The sequence below is a fragment of the Carettochelys insculpta genome, chromosome 13 (genome assembly GCF_033958435.1).
Source record: "Carettochelys insculpta isolate YL-2023 chromosome 13, ASM3395843v1, whole genome shotgun sequence".
NCBI classification, from domain to species: domain Eukaryota; kingdom Metazoa; phylum Chordata; order Testudines; family Carettochelyidae; genus Carettochelys; species Carettochelys insculpta.
This window is the reverse complement of record NC_134149.1, coordinates 19303945-19326478: the sequence shown is the minus strand read 5'-3', so window position 1 is coordinate 19326478 and position 22534 is coordinate 19303945. Positions and strand designations below refer to the sequence as shown.

The following is a 22534-nucleotide window of genomic DNA, read 5'->3' as shown; positions in this document are numbered from 1 at the left end:
CTGGGGGGAAAGGGAATCTCAGCTTCTCCATCATCTGGAGAAACAGGGCAAAATTGGTTCTCTTCACTTGACAGCACCCAAGCTGCAATCACAGTGCTAGATTAACAAACGCTATCAAGCACTGTTCATGCATGGATGGGATGCGGAGATTCTCTGACGGGCCGGGTTGGGTAGGTTACAATATTTCAGACTTATCAGAACTGACTCCATGGCCTCATTTTTATCCTTACCTACTAACCAAGCAACTGGGCTGTAATGTAAACAGGGGGTGCCCTGAGTGGAGCAATATCTCTTCCTACTTTGCCCGTGATGTCCAATACACTTGCCATTCGCCACATGCGATGAACTGGCCACTGCAGTTTGGTGAAATGAGGCTCCTTAAAGCCACACACATGGAGCTCCCTCTGCCTGCTCCGTGCATGCGCCCCACTGCGTGGTGGGACACGCGTGTGGCGGCAGTGGCTCCTCTTGCAGCTCTGGCCTGGAGCTGCGACATCCACGGCATGGACCTGGCGGCTGCATTCTGGCACGTCTTGCAAGGTTCCAGCCATGGCGCTGCTCATGGGGGGTGCGGCCATGGTGCATCTTGTGCAGCCCGGCAGTGCGGCCCCAGCGTGCGTCCCGGCAGCTCCAGCAGCAGCAGTGGCTCTGGTGAATCACCGGCAGTTTGCACAGGCGGGGGGGCCTGGCTCTGGGGAACAGGGAGGGTATTTATTTTGAGCTGGGGGGTGGGGCTTAAATTTCTACTGGACACCACTGTACTATGCCTATCCTCCTGGGATTTGAGCACCCAGGGACTTTTACTTCTTGTCACAGGGGTCTGAGAAGAGATGTTGATTGAACAGTGGAATCCCAGGGAGCAGAAATGTGGTTCACAACACAGCCCCAGAAAAGGCACAAGATACAGAGACATGGAGAAACAGCCTGTTAAGATGTGGCTCCAGCCTATACACCTGGCCTGAATTTTCCACTGTGCTGGGGAGAAGCAGATGGCTGCTGTTAGTGGGTGTTGGAGTCCACCAAGGAGCAAGCAGGCATGCAATATTAATAGTATCACTGAGAAAATTATGAGCCCACATCAAAGCTTTGGAAGTTGTTTCATAACATTTGCCTTTAAGGAAAAAGCCGAAGGTACTCAACTCCACGTAGGCATGTCCACAGGCTTTTTTTTCATGCAAGCTCTGATGCTGTGGTTTTCAAACATAACAGACAAAAAGAAAATGACCCTCTGAGGACACCAAAAAGCTGCCATCCGCTGTAACTTCGCAAATCCCAAGTTACGTAGAGCTGTAGAATCACTACTTCCCTGTTTGTTAACCAAGAGAAGCCAAAGATAGCGCGCAGGAGGCTGAGCTGTTCCTAATGGTTCTCTGTTACTGCTACAATGCAGTACTCATGTGGGAGTCTAGAAACTGAGGATTCTGCAGTCCTGCAGGAATCAAAGGAGGGAACATACCACAGTGGAGATGAAGCACTGCTGACTAGCTTGCTGGAGTTTCCCAAATAACACATACTAAATTAATTTATAAATATATCCTCCCCCAGTACAGTACTCAGGCGATATACAAACCACAATTAAGATGAGGAGGGGTCGTGGTAATTGTAGAGGGCGCCTACATGTGAAATAGATGTGTCAGCAGGGCAAGTAATGACTACTTGGCTTCAGAATATGAGTTAGCAACCAGTACAAGTAAAAATATTATTGTAAGGTACTAGCTACTACCTATATATCAACATGGCCCTCTCTTGCCTGGAACAAAAACTGCTCAACTGTGTGTCATAGATGCTACACTGCTAACAATTAATGGAGATACTCTTCTAGTTTTTGAGTATGAGGCATATCTGCATTCTATCACTGCCAAGCTACAAATGATCATGGAGTATGAGATAGGGATAACTATTATAGTTTCCACAATGCCATAGTTAAACTAATATTGTATCCCTTCAACTACAATATCAGCACAAAATGTAGGCCTGCCATATCTGAATGGAGTCTGGAACAACACAACAGTCTGATGACCAAAATTAGACACTTTTGTTCTAGTGTGTGAGACCGTATACAGCTGGGACTGGATGTGTGCTGCTCCAGGCAGACAGAAGATATAACAAGAGAGGGACTTACCCGATTATCACTGGCAATCTAACCCACGTGTTCTACATTTTCTGCTCTAAAAATTTTTGGATCAAACCTTTCAATCCCTGGTGTTTTATCTGCTGAAACATACAAGGCCAACATCAGCCCTCAGTTACACCTGTGCAGCTCTCTGACCTCAGAGGGCGTGAGCTAAACATTCTGAAGTCACAGCTTTGCATCTGGATCTTGCTTAGACAGCATCACCTCATGTTACTTTATGACAGATACCTCATTGCGCGTACCTCAGACTGGCTATAAATGATGCAGTGATGTAACATGACACATGAAAAATCCCAATCTACAATCATGCACATGTCAAAAGCAAGATCATTTTGGTCTCTGCTGTTGTGCTACCATGCAGGTAACTTCATTTCTCTGGCCTCAATTTTCCCATTGGTAGCATGGGAATAATGATACCAGCCCTACTCTGTAATCCACGTGGGGTCTGGGGATCAGATGTGCTATACGAGAGCAAGGTATTTTTATAAACCTAATCTGCCCAACAGGGTTTTTTTTAATCCTTTTAAAATCTCTTCTTTGTAATTCAGTGTAGATAATTTGCTGTATGTGCAAGTCAAACAGTTAACCTGTCAGAGCCTTGCAAAGGTGTAATCTCATCCCCAGGCTTCCATGACTTCAGACAGTAAACTGTCTCTCTGTGGATGAGATGTCAAAGGAACAGATCTATGAGTCTACAGACCTACAATACCCCACAGCACATGCATTATTCTCACTAAAAACTGACTTGTTTAACAGGCCAGAATCAGGACTATTTTCCCTGCTCTCCTTTTTAAAGGGACAGACACAAAGAGACTGACAGACACACACATTTCGTAGAAGTGGAAGGGACCTTGGGAGGTCATTGAGTCCAGCCTCCTGCCCTTTCGTCAGGACCAAGCACCATCCCTTTTTAATCTATTTACCCCAGATCCCTAAATGGCCCCCTCAGGGATTGAACTCACAACCCTGGGTTTAGCAGGCCAATGCTCAAACCTAAATGTTTCATCCTAAAAGCAAAGAAGTACTGAATCGTGATGTAATGACCTTACTCAGGAAAGAAAAAAGGTTACCTCTGTGACAGCATGAGCTGAGAACGATCAACTCCTTTGCAGAACTGGGTAAAATAATATCCATTTAGTGTTAGGCTGAAGAAAACGTAAAACACTTGTCCAGTGAACTGGAAAGAGAGAGAGCAAGCTTCAGCCAAATTGGCATGAACAGAGTATCTCTCCAGACAGATACACAGAAAATATTGAATCAAATGAGCAGGCATGCTGTGTAGACACCTGGATACTGAAAGCAGTTATCATTCTGTTTTCTGTGTACTGCACTTTTACACATCAGGGAATCCTGCTATGTGGGGACCTGTGACACAACTGCCATTTTGTGTGTCATTTCAGGTGCGGAATGTTGCAGAGAGAGTCGCGGGGACTTCCCGCTAATGGAGATTCCATATTTGTTCTTTTCTTGCCATTTTCTTAAATCTCAAGAGCATATAGATTGGGTGAGAACTTTTTTTGGGGTCAGGGTAGTGTTCCCTCAGGCAGCCATCCAGGAGCAATTCAAATGCTGTCCAGCTGATTAGCAGAGCGCCCACAAACACTCCCAGGAAGAAGTATGTTGTGTTATGGGTGGTGCACATTTGAATATGCCTTGGTGCACGTAACAAAATTTATTCTGCACATGGATGGGGAAAATTAGCAGAAACACTGGTCAGGGGTCATGACCACAGAAAATAAGTCAGGGGCCACAGACAAGTGAGAAGCAGAATGAAAGCTTTCACAGACAGGGCCCCCAACTGAGATGCAAAAAAAAAAAAGACCCTTGCTTCACTCCCCTCAGGCTCCAGCTCCACACAGGCATTGGGGAAGGGAAGTACTGAGGCTCAGGGCTCTCTCATGCTCCCCCCCAGGACCCGATGAACTTTGCCAGAGGGCCCACGAATAACAGATTTTGTGAGGGTCCCTAGACTCAGAGGTGGAGCCAAAGGCGAGGGGACAGTGTGCAGGAGGGGACTGCCAGGGAGTGAGGTTGGAGTGGGTGTGTAGGGTCTGGGTGGTAGGTAGAGTGCAGGAGCAAGGAGATGATGTGGGGTCTGGGAGGGAGGGAGGAAGGGGGGCGAGGTCTGGGCAGGAGGGAAGGAGGTTGCAGGAGCAGCCTAAGGGTGAGAGGGTAGGGTGGGATTGAGGTGCCCATCTGGCACAGCTCCCAGGGGGAGGAGGGAAGACAGGTGGACACCTGCCACTGTACACTTGCAGGTGCCACCCAGGGCCTCTTCCGTTGGCTGCGAGTCCTGGCCAGTGGGAGAGACAGGGGTGAAGCCTGCAAGAGAGTGCAAGGACAGAGCTTCGCTGTACCGCCACAGCTGTCTTCTCAGCTGGGGAGGGGGAAGAGACCGGGAACGGCAGTACACAGAGATGCTTCCTCCCCGCTGCCAGGCACAGCTCGCAGACCAGCTGCAGCCAGCGTCTTGCCTCGATCCAGCTTGCAATGCTCTGGGCATTCCTCCCCGCAGTGTGAAGCCAGTGCTGGCGCGTCAGCCACATAGGGGACACTGAGGATTGGAGACTTGCAGCACGGCTGGAGAACCAGTGGCAGCTCACCCCACTGCAGCGGGGAGGGAGATCCCCGAGCCTTGTGGGCCAGATCAAGACAAGCCATAGGCCAGATCCAAAGGCTCCTCATCCCTGATGCACATGAAGGAATATTTTTTGTTCTCTGAGTATAAGGAAAACAAGAAGGAATAAATTAGAGTGTAAACTGTATGGGGTAGGGATTGTCTCTTTGTTCTGTGTTTGTACAGCGACAGGCCCATACGCAGGAATTTCTTTGCAGGGGAGGGTGGTTTTTTTTGTAAATAGGGACTGCAAATTTTTTAACTATAAAGGCGTTAATGCAATGAATTGTTGTGCAATGAGTGTCATAAGAGAGGCTAATGAAAAATTTGAGTGGAAACAGTGATTGGTAAAATGATTTAGATATAAAATACTAAAATGTACACAGTGATAAAGGTTTTATGGAAATTGTTATCTGGGATGTTGCCGTAATATCACAAGTGAAAAACATTATTTTCTCATCTCCCTCCCTTTCTTGCTGCAAGTGGTCAGGGGTGTGCTGGGAAATGTAGTGCCTCCCCTGCTCAAGGGCCAGATCTCTAGGCAGGGAGCTGGCCAAGGAACTACAGCTCTCAGGCTGCCTTGGGATCCCCCATTAGGCCCTCCAGCCTCCCCTTGCACAACGCAGCAGGGAGAAAGGGAGAGAAACTGGACATGGCGGGGGCTGCATTCACACCCTGCTCACGCCCCTTGGGCATGGGCCTGGAGAGAGGCACAGTGCTCACTCTTCCATGAGTAGGGTTATGGGTGCCAGTGGGATAAAATTGAGTATATTAAAATTGTCTTTTTAGTCTAGTTAATTATCCACGCTCTGAAAAGATAAACAGTATTTATAGTTAAAATGTTATATATAAAATAAATTATTTACTCCATCTCGATGTTCCAGTACAATATGAACCTTTTTGCCTCTTATTTTATTTTTCTCAGGAATTGATTGGTGTTTATTAATCATTTTTCTGCAGAAGTACCTGGATTTATTTTGGTGGATGAAGGATGGGTGGAAAATGTGTTCAGTAGATTAATGCTTTGGTGAGTGGAATTCAATGTGTCTTGCTGCAGAAACAAAATAGAACTAAAAACACAATGGCACCTCTGAGTTTAAGAGCAGGCATCTCTCTGATGCCCCAGTAAAACTATTCCTTGGAATAAACAATTCACTGCTGTAGACTTAGGACTATAAGACTATAACTATTTACATTTAAGAATTGGGCCACACACCATTTGCAAAATATACACCCAACTTTGGCCTTTGCTTCTGTTTTTGTTTCTTAAGCCCTTCCAAATATTTGGGCCCTGGAGAGACCTCACAGCTGGGCTGAGTGGGGAGGGAGAATGCTGGTGTCTGGGCTCTGGGGAATGCCCCATGTATGGGGTGTCGGAGGCAGAGAAGTGCTAGAGTCTGGGGCTGGAGCATGTCCCATAGCTGGGCTCTGGAAGGAAAGGACAGGGCCGGGGGGAATGTGGGTCTCCAAGCTCGTGGTGGTGCCCCACAACTGGGTTCTTTTGGAAGGGAAGTGTCTGGGTACTGGGGGCCCCATGCAGCCCCCTCCAGCACCACCTAATCGCAAATGATTTTTCATAGGACTTTCTTTAACTACCTACTCCAGGGGAAATCTTTTTTGTCATGCTATGTATTATTGATGTATTTGTTAACAGGCATTTTGAAACAAACTACCAAAATATTTGAAACTGGAGAGATTATATTGTGTTATTTTGACAAATAAAATATGCAGAATTTTTATTTTTAGCACAGAATTTTCCCAGGAGTAATATGTGCATCTAATGCAATGTATTGTATTTTCCTAATAAAACAAATTATGTTATATATTTGAACGATTCAAAAGTAGAGTGAAAATTCGAATAAAAACTGATAATATTTTTTGTAAAACCCAGTATTTTGGGGGGGGGTGTTAAAAATTGGTTTAAATTGAAAACAAAGAAGCTTAAAGATGTTTCATTCAAAACTCAACATTTACCACTCTACTGCTTCTGCTTTACTGAGGAACAGAGGTCCCCATTAAGAAGTCAAGGCTTACTAAAAGTTACCACATAATTGTGGAGATGCTACTGTTTTCTCAAGTAAAATGACAGGAAGTAACAGATAATGCTGGTGGATGCTGACTTTTAATGGTAGCTCCTGCATCTCTTATTGCAGCTAAGGGAAACTTTGCTAGACCTAGTGCGGTGAATGCTAAGTTTTTAAATGATGACTGTACCATAATCCTAGTATTCAACTGGAAATACTACAGCAAACACGCAGAGTTCTGATGCTGAATTGGCACCAGATATTTTCAGAAAACAAGTTGATTTAATTTTGTTATAAAGCAGAAAAACATTGGTTTGTTTATTTCTCAACACGGTGCTATTCAGGCAGGAAACGTCTCTGATAACATGTCTGAACACTGCCTGGGAGTACTGGGTACCCACCTCAGTTGGAGCTTTCAGGCATGTCACAATTCAGGGCAACTGCACCTGTATACCCCATTAATGGTGCACCAGGAGCACCCATTCTAAGCCACCCACATCTCTCTCCCTCTTGACCAGGGGTTTTTCCAGGCTTCACAATTCCGGCTTGTACTACAATATTCCCAGCAAGGCAGATTGTCTAAACAGGGCAGGGTCTGAACTTCTCTTTCTCACAGTTATGAGTTTCCACACAGCTCTTTCTAAGTCAGCACATTTATTCCTTAGTTAATTATTCTTTCAGAAAACCTGGGAAGTCAATGCTGGCCTCTCTATTTCTGGCTCCTGGCTTTAAGGGCACGGGCCTCTCCCTTCCTCAGGGAGTCCAGACCCTCCCCACTGCCAGCCCCTGGGTCACTGGGGCTCCACTCTCCAGTTGTGCTGGGGCCTCCCCTCCACTTCGCCAGTTAGGGCTCTGTTGCCAGCCCCAAGACCACTGGGGCTCCCGTCCCCAGGGTGCCGGAGGCTCCCTTCTACTCGTCCAGATGAGACCCCACTGCTGCTCCCCAGGGAGCCAGGGCTCTCTTCCTGGCTGCCAGCCCCCAGAGCTCTGGGGCCTCCATTCCTCCAGTCCTACCAGGCTCTGCTCTTCCTTGATCCTTCGACACTCCTGGTCCCAGCCCACCGTTTTTTCTCAGTGAGTGCTCCAGCCTCAGAGCACCCACTGGGTCATCAACGTAGCCAGACAAGGGGTGTTTCCATACTAGGAAAGTCTGGATTAGGGAGACTCAGCCTATACCATAACACTAACCATATGGTTACTCCAAAGCTAAACGTGACCCATTTTGATGAACATTAAAGCAGCCTTAACAATTAGATATAACTGAAGCTCCCAAGAGCTCAGAATGTACCAACCACAGAAAAGTGCTTGATTCAGATGCCTGCTACCCATCACCTCATGCCAACATCATACAGTCCAATGACAACTTTCGAAGCAGCGGGCAGGAGCCACTCCTTCTGCAGGAGAGTAATATAAGTAGGCGCAGAAGGATTAAATTTTTACTAGTAAATATAAGCATCAATTTCCTGCACACACACACACAAACCAGCACAAAATATTTCCATTAATAATAACTGAAAGTTACAGATAGGAACAGTAAGAAACATGCAGCTTGAGAACTTGTGAGCATTTGATTTATGGCTATTTATTTTGTACACGTGGACATGCTATTTTGACTATTTGTTTGTAATGGCTATATAACTGTAACTTTTTGATGTTTGCTAATTAACTCATTAAACAACTACTGAATGGCTTCCCCTGGAGTGGACCCCACCAATAATTTCCTGCAAATGTGAGAACTGAAGACAATGCAAATCTAAAAAAATACCGTAATATAAACATCAACATTATCCATTAATATTATTAAAAAACATTGAATTCTGCCAAATCTAAATCTTAAGTCTAGTCATCTTCTCCCCACAGTTCTTAAACTGTGAGCCTCTGCTGCTCATTGACACTTTATGACAGAATTAAGAGCCAGCACTGGGGTCCCCAGGCTACATAATTCCACCAGGAAGCCAATGGCAGTCCTCACAGAACTTTGGTGGCAGCTGGGAGAAGCTGGGAAAAGCACAGATAGATTTTTGCTCTGTCTTTGCCCAGGAGTAAATGTCAATATGGCTGCATTTCCCAGTGTAGCTATACTGGTATAAATCTACTGCTATAATTAGAATTCCCCATTTGGATACACTATTCTGGAATAAAAATTACTTGACTCCAGTATACTTTCTCCACTTTCCAAGCAGACTAAGTATATTAGAATAAAATCACGTGTTCCAGACCAGCGTGTCTGCCTGGGGACTTAGACTTAATATCACTACAGCTATGCTGGAAAATCTCCCTGTGAAGACAACCTCTTAGTCTGGCAAACACTGCCATTCACCTCAGTGAGCTATGCAGAGTGAACCGAAGAAAACTGTAGTTGATTGCTGGCACCACCTATTGGCTGGAGAATTCCGTCCACATGATGTTGCTGTGAAATCTCATTGGACAAGGAGGAAGGCAGGTGAGATATGCCCAGATGCAAGAACTAGAGAACCATCTGCCTGGGATACTTGTTCACAGTCTTCTATTACATCTTCTTACAAACAATATGGTGCCAAGTATTCTTCACATTCAGGTAAGTCTGTATGATGCAGTCTACATGAATAGCTATGATAATGACATGGCAAAAGGCCCAAAGAACATACAACCAAAGAGCAGCCTATGGATATGATGTCAGTGGCTGCAGTGAAGGTGATGGGAATGTGGGAGTGCAAGGCCTTGCCCGCAGGTGAAACCCTGGAAGCAGCGTGCCTGGGGCAGGGATAATACCTCTGAGTTCAGGGAAGAGCGTGACTACACCCCTTGAAAAGAAGGGGACCTCGTGCAGGGCCAGCTCTGCTAGCCAGTGCAGTAAGGGCTTTCACTTTCAATCCACGTCACTGTTTGCATTGGGTTCTCATAACAAAATTTCTGGTAGCCTCAGAGTGCGACCGCTGTTGGCCACTCTGGCAATTTTTTCCTAAAACACTAAAATAGCTTTAGGGAAAACAAATACATAGGAGCGTACACATGTCCAAATCACTGTAGTTTATTCATGTAGTAGGAAGGCCGTGGAAGCAGAGCTCCCCATTCAGCACACCCAGACTTCGCTTTGTGAGCTTGGAGCATGTGATGGAGTGGGAGCCCCTCACCCTGCCAGGGACCTGCCCAGCAACCCGGAGTCGTTGAGTTACTTGGGAGCTACAGGCAGGGAAAGCACTGACTTGTCTCTCAGAAAGGCCCTAGAGCAAGACCTCATCCTGGGAAAGATCAGGAACTCACTGGCTGGCTGAGAAGTCCCCGGATCCCCATGCCCCACCTGGACAGGAGTGGGGGAGCTGCCAAGGGGACCACCACAGACTCCCTCACTGGTAGCCCCATGTATCTCCAGAGGTACCAGCCAGAGCCCCAAGGAGACTGCAGATTGCCCATCCTTGCCAGCAGCACCAGTGCAAACATTGAGGCAGCACATCTCAGTGCTCTTGGTAACAGCTATTTAGGAGCAACAGTTGGATCTGCAGGGAGGGAGGGCTGCGGCATTGTCCCCAGCAATTTCTGCCCAGGCTTCTGGCAGCTGTCAGGACAGAAAAAGAAAAAAATGCCACGGGTGGCCATGTGCATTTGAGAAATGCTGAACTGGAGGATTCCTTGTGCTCCCTCGGTTCAAGGACTGCAATGTTGACTTCTCCCCTCCTCCCAAGGATGCAAAAGAGAAGGGGGATTCTCCTCACTCTCCACCGCAGGGCATGTGTCCCATTAGACCCACCTCTGGTCCTAACTCAGACACGGATCAGCAACAGGGACCATCAGAAGGAAGCTTCAGAAAAGAGGGGATCAGAGGGCAGGGAGGGTGAGTTTGGCACATGGGAAGCAATAAGCTCATCCAAGCAAAGGGAATGGCATTGGAAGATACAAAGCCATGAATGGGAGCAGGGCACAAAGGGAGGAGTCTGGAGAGAGCCAGTGGAGGAGCATAGAGAGAAAGGTACAGGGTAGGAAGACGTAAGGACAGAGATGTAGAGAGGGGCAGACTTGATTCCCCCAACCTTGACGGTATGAAAACCTCCTCCTGACACTTAGAGCTGAGCTTCCCCCCAAAAGCTATTAGCCTCCCTGCCGCATTAGTGCAAAGAAAGAATTCTTACTGCCTAGTTTTCGTCCTAGAAACCATCCACTTCACCCAACTTTGAGCTCCCACGAGTCCAGTGAGGAAGAGGAGGTCACAGTACAAGCCAGAGAAATGTTGTTATTATCAGCCTCACTGCAAGAACTAGCCTGGCTGTTGACCTGAGCCACCTGATGCCTGTTCATTGAAGGGTCAAATGAGGATCTGAATGGCTCTTTTCTGGAGCAGGTAGGCAGAATTTCAAGTGTTAAAATATTCATGCACCAAGAGGAGATCTGGTCTCAGTGTCTACTCCGAGACAGATGAACCTCAATGCAGAGCACAACAGACAGTGTTTCACAGAATAGAATGGGAATTAGAGGTATTTTCTTGGCCTTCACCTGTACAATACCCTTTTTCAAACAACTTCAGAAGTGATGGTGAAAGGTTATCACCAAAGCCAAGCCCCGGATCAGCCACGGAACAGGGAGCATGGGAAGGCTCAATGGCAGCACAGTAGCAAATTACGCACAGGAATGTACAGTACAAAGTTACTAGCAACCCTGTCACCAGGTCCATAGTACAACTGCAGCAACAGTTCTAACAAACAGCCCCACATTACGTCAAGCCGGTGGCTGGTAAGAGTATCAGCTAGCAGCCTAGGCACTGCAGGGCCAGTCAAGAGTCACTGCAGAAAAGCACTAGACGGTTTCAGGTTTAGAGGATTTTTTTCTTTTACAATGGAAAGACGGGAAGGAGCTAACACGGAAAACATTACGACCTCCACCACCAACCGGTGAGACGCAGCTGCAGGCCTATGCGAAAGGCCTCCCAGGATAAAACCTGCATTATGGGAGCAGACATAAGTTAGGTTATTGGTCATGCAAACCAATGGGCCAGCCTGCAGATATTCCAGGGGCATGTTTAGCCTTCTCTCCCAACACACCAGGGACCCCTAAGGCAGCAGCAGCAGCATGAACACTGCTCCACTTGTGATTTGCATTATTTTAACTGTGTGACTGGGGGTAACCTGCAGGCGCAGAGACTGTGCCATGCTGTATGAAAGACGAGTAAATGTATTTCGCGATGTGGTCATATGAGCTCTTGGCTCAGGTGATGCCCATATTTCTAGAGCTAGGCACACTTATCTACTTTATACACCTACATGTTCAAAATCCATCAAAACAACACAAACGCTGAACTAACCTCTGCTCCTGTTACTTGCTGCAGCAGTTCCATTGGCAGAGCTCTCTTGAGGGAGGCACAAAGGGTTTAATCCAATTTAGGAGCAGGCTAAATGTGATTTTATCAAAACCCCCACAGAAAACTGAGAGTGATCTCTCCGAGACGGATCCTGTTCAGTACTCCCACCAGGGACAAAGTCATACAACTTTTTTTGCAACTAAAAACTGCAAAATAAAGTCTTATGTCTGCCAGACACTGAAGTGGATGTAACCCATTCGCAGAATCCCCAGCCAGTGGCCTGGACATTCCGAGAGCTTTGCTTCTTACACAGCCCAGATCTTTTTGATGGACACATGGCAGGTCTGTGCAATGTGGAACATTCTTCCTGGAGTGTGTCACTAGGTGCTAGGGACAGCAGAAAGAGGCTCCTCTCTAGTGTTTACCTGAGACACAAAACAAACCTCCCTCCACTTTGCCTAAAACAAGGGTGTCACGATGCTTTGCTAGCTGCTGCGTATTATCTGCAGCTGCAGATCATCCAGCTTGGTCATTGAACTAGGCAAGAGCCACCCAGCCAAGCCTCAGCACAAACCAGCACCAAAACGCAAATAGTTTTAGATTTTTTCATTTTTATCTTAGAGTTACCTCCAGGGAATTAGCTACCTGGAGAGAAAAGGAAGGAAGAGAGAGCCCTATTTCCATGCTCCACCATAGGCCCATATAATGAAATTAAAATCCAGACTAGAATCTGAAATTCCCCAGATTTTGGGCAGGGGGAGTCCATACCCTGACCTTAGACCCCGTGCTCTTGTTTTAGATAGATGCTTCCCTAATGGCACTCCACATGGCACAAGATTTTCAAACATCAAGCACATCATGGTACCAACTGAAGAACTGAAAGATTTAAGAAAAAGTAAATGCCACCCTGCCGCAAACCTTTGCCTAGTGTTAACTGTTCCTGTGTTTTCTCATATTCTTCAGGCACGTTAACACTTGCTGTCTCCTGAGCTCATCTTACCCAATGCCTTATTTCATATGTTTGATATGAAGCAGTCCTATCTAAGCGACTCATTTCTTTTTCCCTCACTCTTTTCAAACCTTTGTTCCCAATAAGAATAATGTGTCTTCCTAAGGTTGGAAAACTGTGGTCAGATAAACTCTAGGTCTCGTTTCTATTGAGTTCATACTCCTTTAACTTTTCATTGCAGCTTAGCTTCCTCAGACTGGTCTCATCTTGGGTCTGTTTTGTACTATACCCTTTTCTAGCTACTTGGCTTCTTACTCAAGAGAACGTACTTCCCGCTGCATTAAATCCGTCATGATTGGTCTGGACTGATATTTCACAGTGGCAGAAGCAAAACACCCAAATACTTGCTTATCTCATAGGTAAGGGTAACTGAACTGTGATCAGATTTAGAGGCTCTTGTGATCTGCCCATGTTCTAAAGAGCACATGCAGTACTGAGACATTTTTCAATAAAATTAGAAGACTGCATGAGCAATGCTGCAGTATTTTATGGCCTCAGACATTGCAGTAACTGTACTGGAACTTGTTGATCATTACTGGTTTGATGACATGTACAGAACAAGGAGTCTGGAAATGTCAGGTGTGAGACCTTAGGGGAAGTTTCCTTAAATTCTGAGCCTCACCTTACCCCTCTTTGAAAGCTAATCTTATAATACTTCCCTACTTCACAAACTCATTATGAGCTTTAATTAGTTAGCATTTATAAGCTACAAGGTGTTAAGAGAGCCTCAGATGGGAAGTGCTTGATAAATGGAAAATATTGCAGATGTGTTGGTAAGCTTTATTATGGCAAAACAAAGTTGTGGGGATGGAGAGGATATGAAATTCCTGGAAATCCAACTAATAAGAAAGCACATTAGGAACTTTTTTATTGAGAATGTAAAGCTGATGGTGAATACAGAAGATAACAGAGGGTTCCTGACTGCCCAGTGTGTAATGGGTAAAAAATCAGAAACCAAAAAATCTCAAGAGAGTCAATGCAGACCCAGAGCTCATTGCAGCCATAAAGGAAGACCTGTCTGGCAACATCTCCCTCTTGACCAGACACTTCCACACAAACATGACTAAAAGAAGAGAGGAGCTGAAAAGAGAATCTGAAAATCCTGGCCCTTTGGAAGCAGTTCTGAAGTTCTCAACGGGCCCTTTAACAAGCTTAGATCTGGTGACCACTGAATTCTGGGAAAGCTCAGATTCAGACTCAAATGTTGTGGTGTGGGTCCATCTCTAAAAATAGCAGAGAGGTGAGGAGGTCTCACTGCAGAGGTGGGGCACTGAAATGGGATTGTCAAAGGTAACCAGCAGTCTTCTTACAGGAACAAGACTAACTGATGATCACCGAGGCTAATAACTGAGCTGGGCCCAGTCTATGGGCATATGTAACTACTGTACTGGCACCATGGTGACAAAGATGCAGCCCCTGTGCCCTTACTGGGCTGTCACTGCCTCTTTGTCAAGGCTTGCAAAGTAGCTTTGTGCAGAAGGACTCAGGCCACAAAGGTTGGATTTGGGTTTCAGCTTCTCCTCGTGTTTAGGGGCTGTTCACATGCCGGGTTTTGGTTCTGTACAATATAAACAGATGAGACAAAGTCCTATGAACTTCAGTGTGGCCAGGATTTCGCCAAGGGAGTTTGTTCAGTTTTGTCTATTTGAAAGGATGGCAGGTCCGCAGCTCCCTCAGGACCCAGCACTGGAGGAGTCATGAGAACGTGCAAGGAGGATCATGGTGGGTCCTTTCATTGGTGAAGGCGTTAAAAGGGGCTTGTGGTGAGGGAGCAGGGGAAACATCTGAGTAGAGGGCACAGAGCCCATGACTGCAAAGGCAGGCTGCCCTGGTTAATGCCTCCCAATGGCTGACTGGAGGTACTACTGCAGCTCTTGCATATTGCTCTGGTGCAGACAGTGGCCCGTGGTCCTTTGAATCCTTCTCAAAGGTGCAGCTCAGACATGCTTCTCATGCACATGCATACCTAAAGGAGCGAATGCAGCATTACTGCAGCCTGCAGTGACCCCAAGTCTAGACCAAGGAACAATCTGCTCAAGTCCAGAGCAATTCCCTCCCAGGCCTAGCTCTGCCTGCCTGCCTGCACAGCCCTTGCACATCTGCACACGTGGGCCTGGCAGGGGTCATCAGCCAAAATAGCCAGAAGAGCCATTTTTTTCAAGCTCGGTAAAAAATAATGCAAGAGCTGCAATGCATGTGAATATAAGACAGTCCTTAACAAATAACATCAAACCACACTTTTTGTTACCTCTGGCACACACAATGGTTAATAATGGGATACATGTTCACTGCAGGACATTCACAAACTTTTTCCATAATCTATTTCCTCACACTTTACATGTGTGTGTTTGTACCACTGTCTCCCTGACTTTCACTCCCAATCCCCCTGTCATTATGCCAATTTTACTTCGTGTTTAACTTCAGCGTTCCTTCTTAAAGGTGTGTTACCCGTGACAGCAGGAATGCCACAAGCTTCCTTTTCCTTTTCAAAATCAAGACTTCATTAGCAACGCCATCCAAACACAGATACAGTATCATATCCCACAATGTACTGCACGTATAAAAGGGGGAGCTATCCAATGTTTTGAGATATACATATTGTTTACTATTTAGATATGAGTTGTTCGTTGTTGGGCTTTTAGACATTCATCGTTTATTGAAAATAATCAGGAGAGCTTTTTTTTTTTTTTTTTTTTTTACTTTGCAGTTATAGTGTTGGGAGCCACAAAGAAGTCCTTAAAGAGCTGCATATGGCTCCAGAGCTATAGGTTGCAAACCCCCGGCCTAGAGCAACCTCTCTGTATGCTGGATTTTTTCAGCTGCTTTTTTTATTAGCAAAGAAATTCTCACATAGAGACCAAATTAGGGGGTCACTGCCACTATGTGTTCGCCATCCGTGAAATGCATGGGTTCATCGTTCCATTGCCCTTTGCCTCTTTGCCTGTCTCCATCACGTGTCACAACACAGATGGATGAGATAAGTGCACACGGGCCTTGTCTACACTGGTCCTTTTTGTGGAAATTCCCCACTCAGGCTAGCGCACAGGCCCAGCAGTGCCTTAAGGACCATGTTATCTCTGCCTGTCCAAACAAGGGCTAGATGGCCTGGTGGGAGCGACCTTTGCTCCCTCTGTAGGAGTGCTTCCCCTTCACTGCTGTTGGTGGAGCTAAGTCACTGGGGCCCTGGTGGGAAATTGTAAGAAAAAAAGTGGAATGTCAATAAGCGCAGGGGCAGGGAATGCTCCCCCTGTAGCTCCTAGCTAGGGAGCATGAAGGGTTTGCCAGCGCTCGGCCTCTCGATCTCTTCTCCCCTGGAGCTTATCCAGCCCCAACCTGCCTGCTTGGCTGAATGAGATTATTCTCCCTCCACTCTCCTATCATGCTCACTCATCCTGCCGTGACTTCACCCTCAGTTTTTCCCTCCCGGCCAGACACCCCCTGGCTCCTCTTCCAAGCCCTTGTCTTTCCCACCCGGCCTCTCTCACACTGGCCCCCAGCCCACGCCTCCCTTCTTGCTCACTCTTTCCTTGCTCTCTGCTGCCCTCCTTGTGCACCCTTCCCCCTTCCCCTCACTCCCACTGCACACCAAGCCCACAGTCCTTTGTCTCACCCTACTCAGTGGGCCCATACCCCCTTGCTCATCGCAGTCGTATCCCGTGCACCACCCTGCCCCCATGTGTTCCCTTCTCCCAGCAGCCAAACACAGACCGAGCCTAGAACATTAAGGCCAGCAAGGAACAGGTGACACTGGGGAGCATTTTGTTTTACCTTCCTCTCAAGCCCCAGCATCTTCTCCCCTCCTCCCTCCACCCCCTCGGGTCACCAGCTGCCTGACCCACATCCCTTAGCCAACTCACCCCTCACCCTTACGACAGGAAGTCCTGCTGATCACACTGGGTAGAGTCAGAGCAGCACCAAGTCACCCGGTAAACAGGGGTTTGATCTCTGTCTAGCCACTACCGTACCAGCTATCACACAGCACAAGGGGCATTTACGGGTCAGTAACAAACCCCAAATACTCCTTGCCCATGGCTAACAAATTGGTGGGGTTTAGTGGGGGAAAGGGTGGAAGGGGGGAATGGGAGGTACAAACTTGCTTGCCAAACTCCTCAAACAAGGAAGTTGCTCCCTCCTGGGAAATTTAGCCTCAAAGTTCCATATTAGCCACAATGGGGATTTTTCAGACCCCCAAAATCCAAATCCAGAGCCAGAGCTGCACTTCACCGCTCAGGCCCAAGTCCACCCAACATTTCAGAAGCAGCGCAATCCAAATTCAATAGCTTTTCACCTTTTCCATCCCCCTATTGCTTTACATGGAATGATATTGAAGAGAGTCTGGCTCTGCAAAATGTGCGTCCATTCTAGCACCAGAAAAAGCCGGATCTAAAAGAAGTTGAATGGTCTCTGGAGCACTGCTGTTTAAATCATCTCCCCCTCTGAGGACAGGAGACTGGAGCAGCAGGCCACTGGGCTATAACATTTCGTCAATTGGCTAGTGTACAATACTGGGACAAAGGGACGACCCAACACAGGGCCGGCTTCATTGTGGTGTCACAAACCACCACCATGTGTGTGCACGAGAAAGACCAAAATCACTGCATTTAATTGATTTGGGGAAAACTTAGCAGGAAAGTGTTTTAAAAGGGTGAACCAGGTGCATTTTGCCAGCAAATTACAGAAGAATAAATAACAAAGGGTCTATAGGTTTTCTTACACTTCCGCAGAAGCACAGCCCAGAAAAACTGCATTGTTGGGGTTTGCTTTCAAACACAGCAAGACAGCTTTTACGGCTGGTCTCTGTGTTGACACAACTTCAGTGCCAATGCAGGCTTCACCGTTTTTATTTCACCAGGAAGTTATCTGCCAGAACACGTTAATCTCCATTTCTTAAGAATCAGATGCTATAAAATAATATAGGTGTCACTGATGGGGAAAAATACACAAAGCCTAGAATACATCACCATAGCCCCCCTGCCCTCACCGTCCCCAGCACAACCAAATACTCTGCAGAGCATCAGTGGTGTAGGATGATTTCCCTGCTGTATTTATAGTTTCAGCAACAATAAAGGGAATTTCAACAGAACACATGACTGTTTGTAATGTTCACTGCAGGCAGCTTTAAGAAAGCAACCATAGGCCATTCCTCTCCCAGCTGAACAGCACAAGACAAGGCACCAATTGCACTGACAGTCTGGTAGCAAAAATAAAGGGATTACCTGCACTTTGTCCTGTCATACTGCACACGATTGTCCACCTTGGAGGTCTGGTATTGTCAGCAAAAGCTACCTCCCCTGCAAGCTTAGTCCATCTGCAAGCTTCCCATTCTCTGTGGAGAGCAGCTTCTTGACCTCCAATCCTAACATTAGTAGCTTGGATGCTCCACTGCCTCCTTGCTGTTCCCTAGCCCATGTCGTCACCAGGTTTTGGCTGCACTCATTGGTGGAGAGAGAGCAGATAATAATACTACTAATAGCACTGAGAGGGCTGGAACAGACAAATCTTTTGTTTCAAAGCACAAAACTCAAAAAAACTGAAGTGGCAGGACACATATAGAAACTTGAAAAAAACAACACAGGAGGGGTGTAAGAATCTCCCCACTGGCAGCAGGTTAAAACCAGTCAAGTGCCCAAATCAGAAATGAGTTTGTGCATGAGTGCACACGCACACACACACATACATATGCACACAACTTTAGATGTAGCACCATCCCCTTCATTCATGTGTTTATTTTGGAGGAAAAATGGACCCAAAGCCATACAAAACTCCTTCCTAAGACAAGCAAAGCAGGGACTAGACAAGCATTCCATTTTTACACTCTTTATTTTTCCCATCAATTCACTGTTGGTTTAGGGCATTGAATTTACAGCCACTGACAATGAAGACCTGTATTTATACATGAAGCACACACTGAGCACGGGCAGGAGTAGTGCAAGTTTCCTCAGCACTGTGCTGTCAATATACCTCACCCCAGAACTGCAGTGGTAAGAGGGTCATTCAGACTTCTGAACTCTTTCAATTCTTGGCCTTCATCATTCACAGTAAAAAGATATGTCTGACTTCCAGCTGTAAATTTGGGTTGGCATCATAGATAATGGGGACTGATTTCTCTTTGTCCCACAAGAGGAGGAAAATTTAATGAAACTTGCTTCCGGTTCCCACAATAGGCCACTTTGCTATACATCATCCCCATGTGCTGCTGAAATCTTTGTGCTTTTGCTACAGTGGTTCTTCTTCCATACAAACTTCCAGCAAATCAAGAGGACATGTTTGTGCAATGAGGCATGGACTAGTCCAAAGGGATTCCTCTTCTCCAGGGTGTAAAAGCAGATTATTTTTCTTGTTCTGTCTTTCTTGTTCTTGTTCTGTCTTTCTGTTTAGGATTTTAAAGCACAAACTGGCTTGAAGAATTAAATCTTCTGAGACATCTGCTGCTTCTAAAGAACCAACAAGTTGTATTCCTGCTCTCCAGGTACATCAGAACACTCCAGGTAGCAGGAACATTGTGAATTTCAAATCAGGACCAGAAAGCCTGTGGCTGTAGGGTCGTGTTTGTATGAGAGCCTGAGAAATGCTGTTCTTTCCTATTAGCACTGTGAGTGCATCTACCCATTACAAAGAGCCCCAGAACAGAGCTCATGGTTCTATCAGTATATGTGTTATTTTTCAATGCGCTGCCCAGCGCCAGCCGCGGTCCCACCGCACCATATGGCAGCAAGGCTGTTGTGGGGGTCATGCTTGCATAAGATGCTGAGAAACTTCTCCTCAGTAGTTTAAATTTGTAGGCATGCCCCTTCCTCCCACACAGGCGCCACGCAGTTGGGATCTTTCCCCTGCTCAGCCACATAATGTGGGTAGACCTGGACTCAGTAAAAGGATGTGCCTGCTATTCAGTGCTGACCATGCTGCCAGGCAGCACCGTGTCCTGGCTTGTGCATGGTTAGGGCTCCAAGGGCAGGAAAGCGTTTCAGAGGCTTGCTGCCACCAGGGAGACATCTCCGCCAGCAGCTAAGATATTTGGGGGGAACAAATTAAACTGGCCCCCCACTGAAACACCCCTACACCTCTAGCAAGAGACCAGCAGGGCTTGCTGCCACTGTGGGCAAGTCTCCCCTGGTGGCTAAGATACGCAGGGGGACTACTTGTATTACTTCAACATTTCAACCAGCTCTGCAGCCGCAGACCCACCCCCAGCCCCGCCCCCAGCCCCAGCCCCAGCCCCAACCAAAAATATTTTCAGGGTCTTGTTGTGCATTGCAGACACCTGTTGTTTTGATGTTTCTGTTATAAAATCTCTTTCCTAACATTTCCAATCTGTCCTCATGCTTTGACCCTCCAAAAACACAGCGGGGAAGGCTAGTTGAGATTCCTGTTTCCATTGTAAGTTCAGTGTATGATACTTAACTGCCATCACCCATGTTCGCAATGTCTGTGTAATGAAGAGGGAAGTCAAAAATGTCTTTTCCTAGACTTTTCTATCCTCTTTCGTCTAACTTTGAGAATACAGTTCAGGTCCCAGGATTATTTTCAGGGATCGGATGCAATCATGGGAGAGGGAACACGCAGTGGATGGCCAGTTGAGAACACAGCCTGTGCACAGAAGCCTTATAGTGAACAGGGAAGCTAAAGACCCTCCCCTCAGCAACTCTCTTTTTTCAAAACTTTCCTATCTTCTCTTTCTTCAAGCTTTTCAGGGTCCCTGTGTTATTTTCAGGGATCAGGTGCAATCACGGGAGGGGGACGCTCAGGGGATGGCCAGCTGAGAATTCAGTTACAGAATAAAGAGATGTCTGTTAACTTTTTTGCCACCTCTGTGGATGCCCTACTTCTCCTTCCTTCCAGCAGCAAATATGGACATTTACTTATCATGGGAGGGGAGTGAAGAAAATGCACTGTGGGAAGATGATGTCAAAGACGAGCAAGCACACCCAGAATGATACAGGGATGAGGGAACTGTGGGATAGGTTCCCACAATGCACTACTGCACCAGTCGATGTTTGCCAGCTGAGTGTGGCAGCAATGAGTTGACTTTGTGAGGAGAATGTGGGGAGGTGAGGATGGTCGCAATCAAATTTAATAAATTTGATTTTCTCTTGTAGTGTAGATGCAGCCAAAGAGAACAGGAACTCAAGTGAAGGAGATAGAAGGGCAGCGGAGATTAGGAGAGAGCAAGAGGAAGAAGGCAAAAAAGGCATTGTACTGGCATTTGGGGGCTCTGCCTCTAACTGGGGAAGTGTCCCCAAGAGCACAGTGCCTGTGGCTCCCCTCTCATTCTGAGATTCTCACGTGCTGGGCTGCCAGAGAGGGTTCTATGTAGGCTGTTTTCTTCAATGACAGGAATATTGTTTTGGACTCTCAAAGGCTAACAGCTGGCCCTGACAGGGACTGGTTTCATGGCCATGGAATTTCAAAGGCCCCAGGGCACCGAAATTCTGCAGTTCAAGTTGGACTTGCTGGGCTGGTGGGGCACTTTGGACAGACTTGGGCATAGACACTGCGTCAGAATCCTGCTTAACCTGTTCCCATCTGCCCCCAATCTTGACTGGGCCACAACAGGATGTCTGCCTCCTACATAGAGAGCACAGGCGAGAACGTCTCCCTGCTATATGCTACTTTTGTCTGGCAGTTTCACTGTTTACCAACACCAGTTTAAAATGGTACATGACATGCACGTGTATTGAATTGTCATTTATCTGAAAGACAGATCAGCGTTTACTTTGACACAGCACCTTCCTTCCTTGAGCACGTTTGCCACCCAGTTCAGGCCTGTGCCAGCTGAGGGATGGCATGCTGAGCCCTGGCCCATTTTAGAGTAACTTCAGAAGTCGGCCTACCTTGAGCCACAGCCCCTGTAGGCCATAGCAGTAGCTGGGAACTACCAGGTCATAACTTGGCCATATGTTCCCCCTCCTCTGGTCTCCCGCTTACATATCTCCTGTGCCAAGGGCTCTTGCAGACGTGTACAGCTTGCTGAACCAACTCAGTGTTTGCTGAGGCCTTCTACACTGGGAGGCTCTTTGGGGGACACTCATGGCTGCTTCCTAGTCACTTTGTGCAGACATAGGCAATGTCCAGTGGCCCTGAGGCAGAAGTGAATTCCTCCTGACAGCTGTATCTGTAAAACTCCACTTAAACACACAGGGCTGGAGGGAGACAGGCAACTGGTGCATAGCCAGTGGGGGAAAGGGAAATACCAGCAGGGTGAGCCCCTATTCCTATGAAATAGGCTGGGGACATTTAAAGTTACGACAGAGAAGCTGAAACCTCCCTTTTAGATCTGAGCAGACAGACCACCATACAGCAATAATAAGTAATAAAAATACTTGGCAGTAAACTCTTGCATGCTCAGTCTACCCTGAAAGGATTTAGCACTGACTACAATCAGGTAGTGGCACTCACTACTGTTTACCTGAATGCGTGCAAGCCTTGAGGTCTCAATGGCTACGTCTACACGTGCCCCAAACTTCGAAATGGCCATGCAAAT

General features: G+C 46.8%; 1 protein-coding gene across 6 annotated transcripts in view; it reads right to left on the bottom strand.

Moving 5' to 3' along the window:
* PAK3 (p21 (RAC1) activated kinase 3) overlaps positions 1-22534 on the bottom strand; it is a 188725-nt gene that overhangs the window by 88120 nt on the left and 78071 nt on the right. The window contains exons 1-2 of one of the 6 annotated variants that reach the window (XM_075007387.1): positions 18270-18389; positions 3205-3311 (exon numbers count right to left, since the gene is read on the bottom strand). The exons of 2 other annotated variants lie outside the window; for them this stretch is intronic. Coding sequence is in view for 1 of the 4 variants with exons in the window: in XM_075007389.1 (XP_074863490.1) it covers positions 18270-18288 (19 nt within the window). In the remaining 3 variants the exon portion in view is untranslated. Of the gene's footprint in view, positions 1-3204; positions 3312-18269; positions 18407-22534 lie in introns of those variants that run through there. 3 more of the 6 variants (XM_075007384.1, XM_075007386.1, XM_075007389.1) reach the window with 3 other exon arrangements.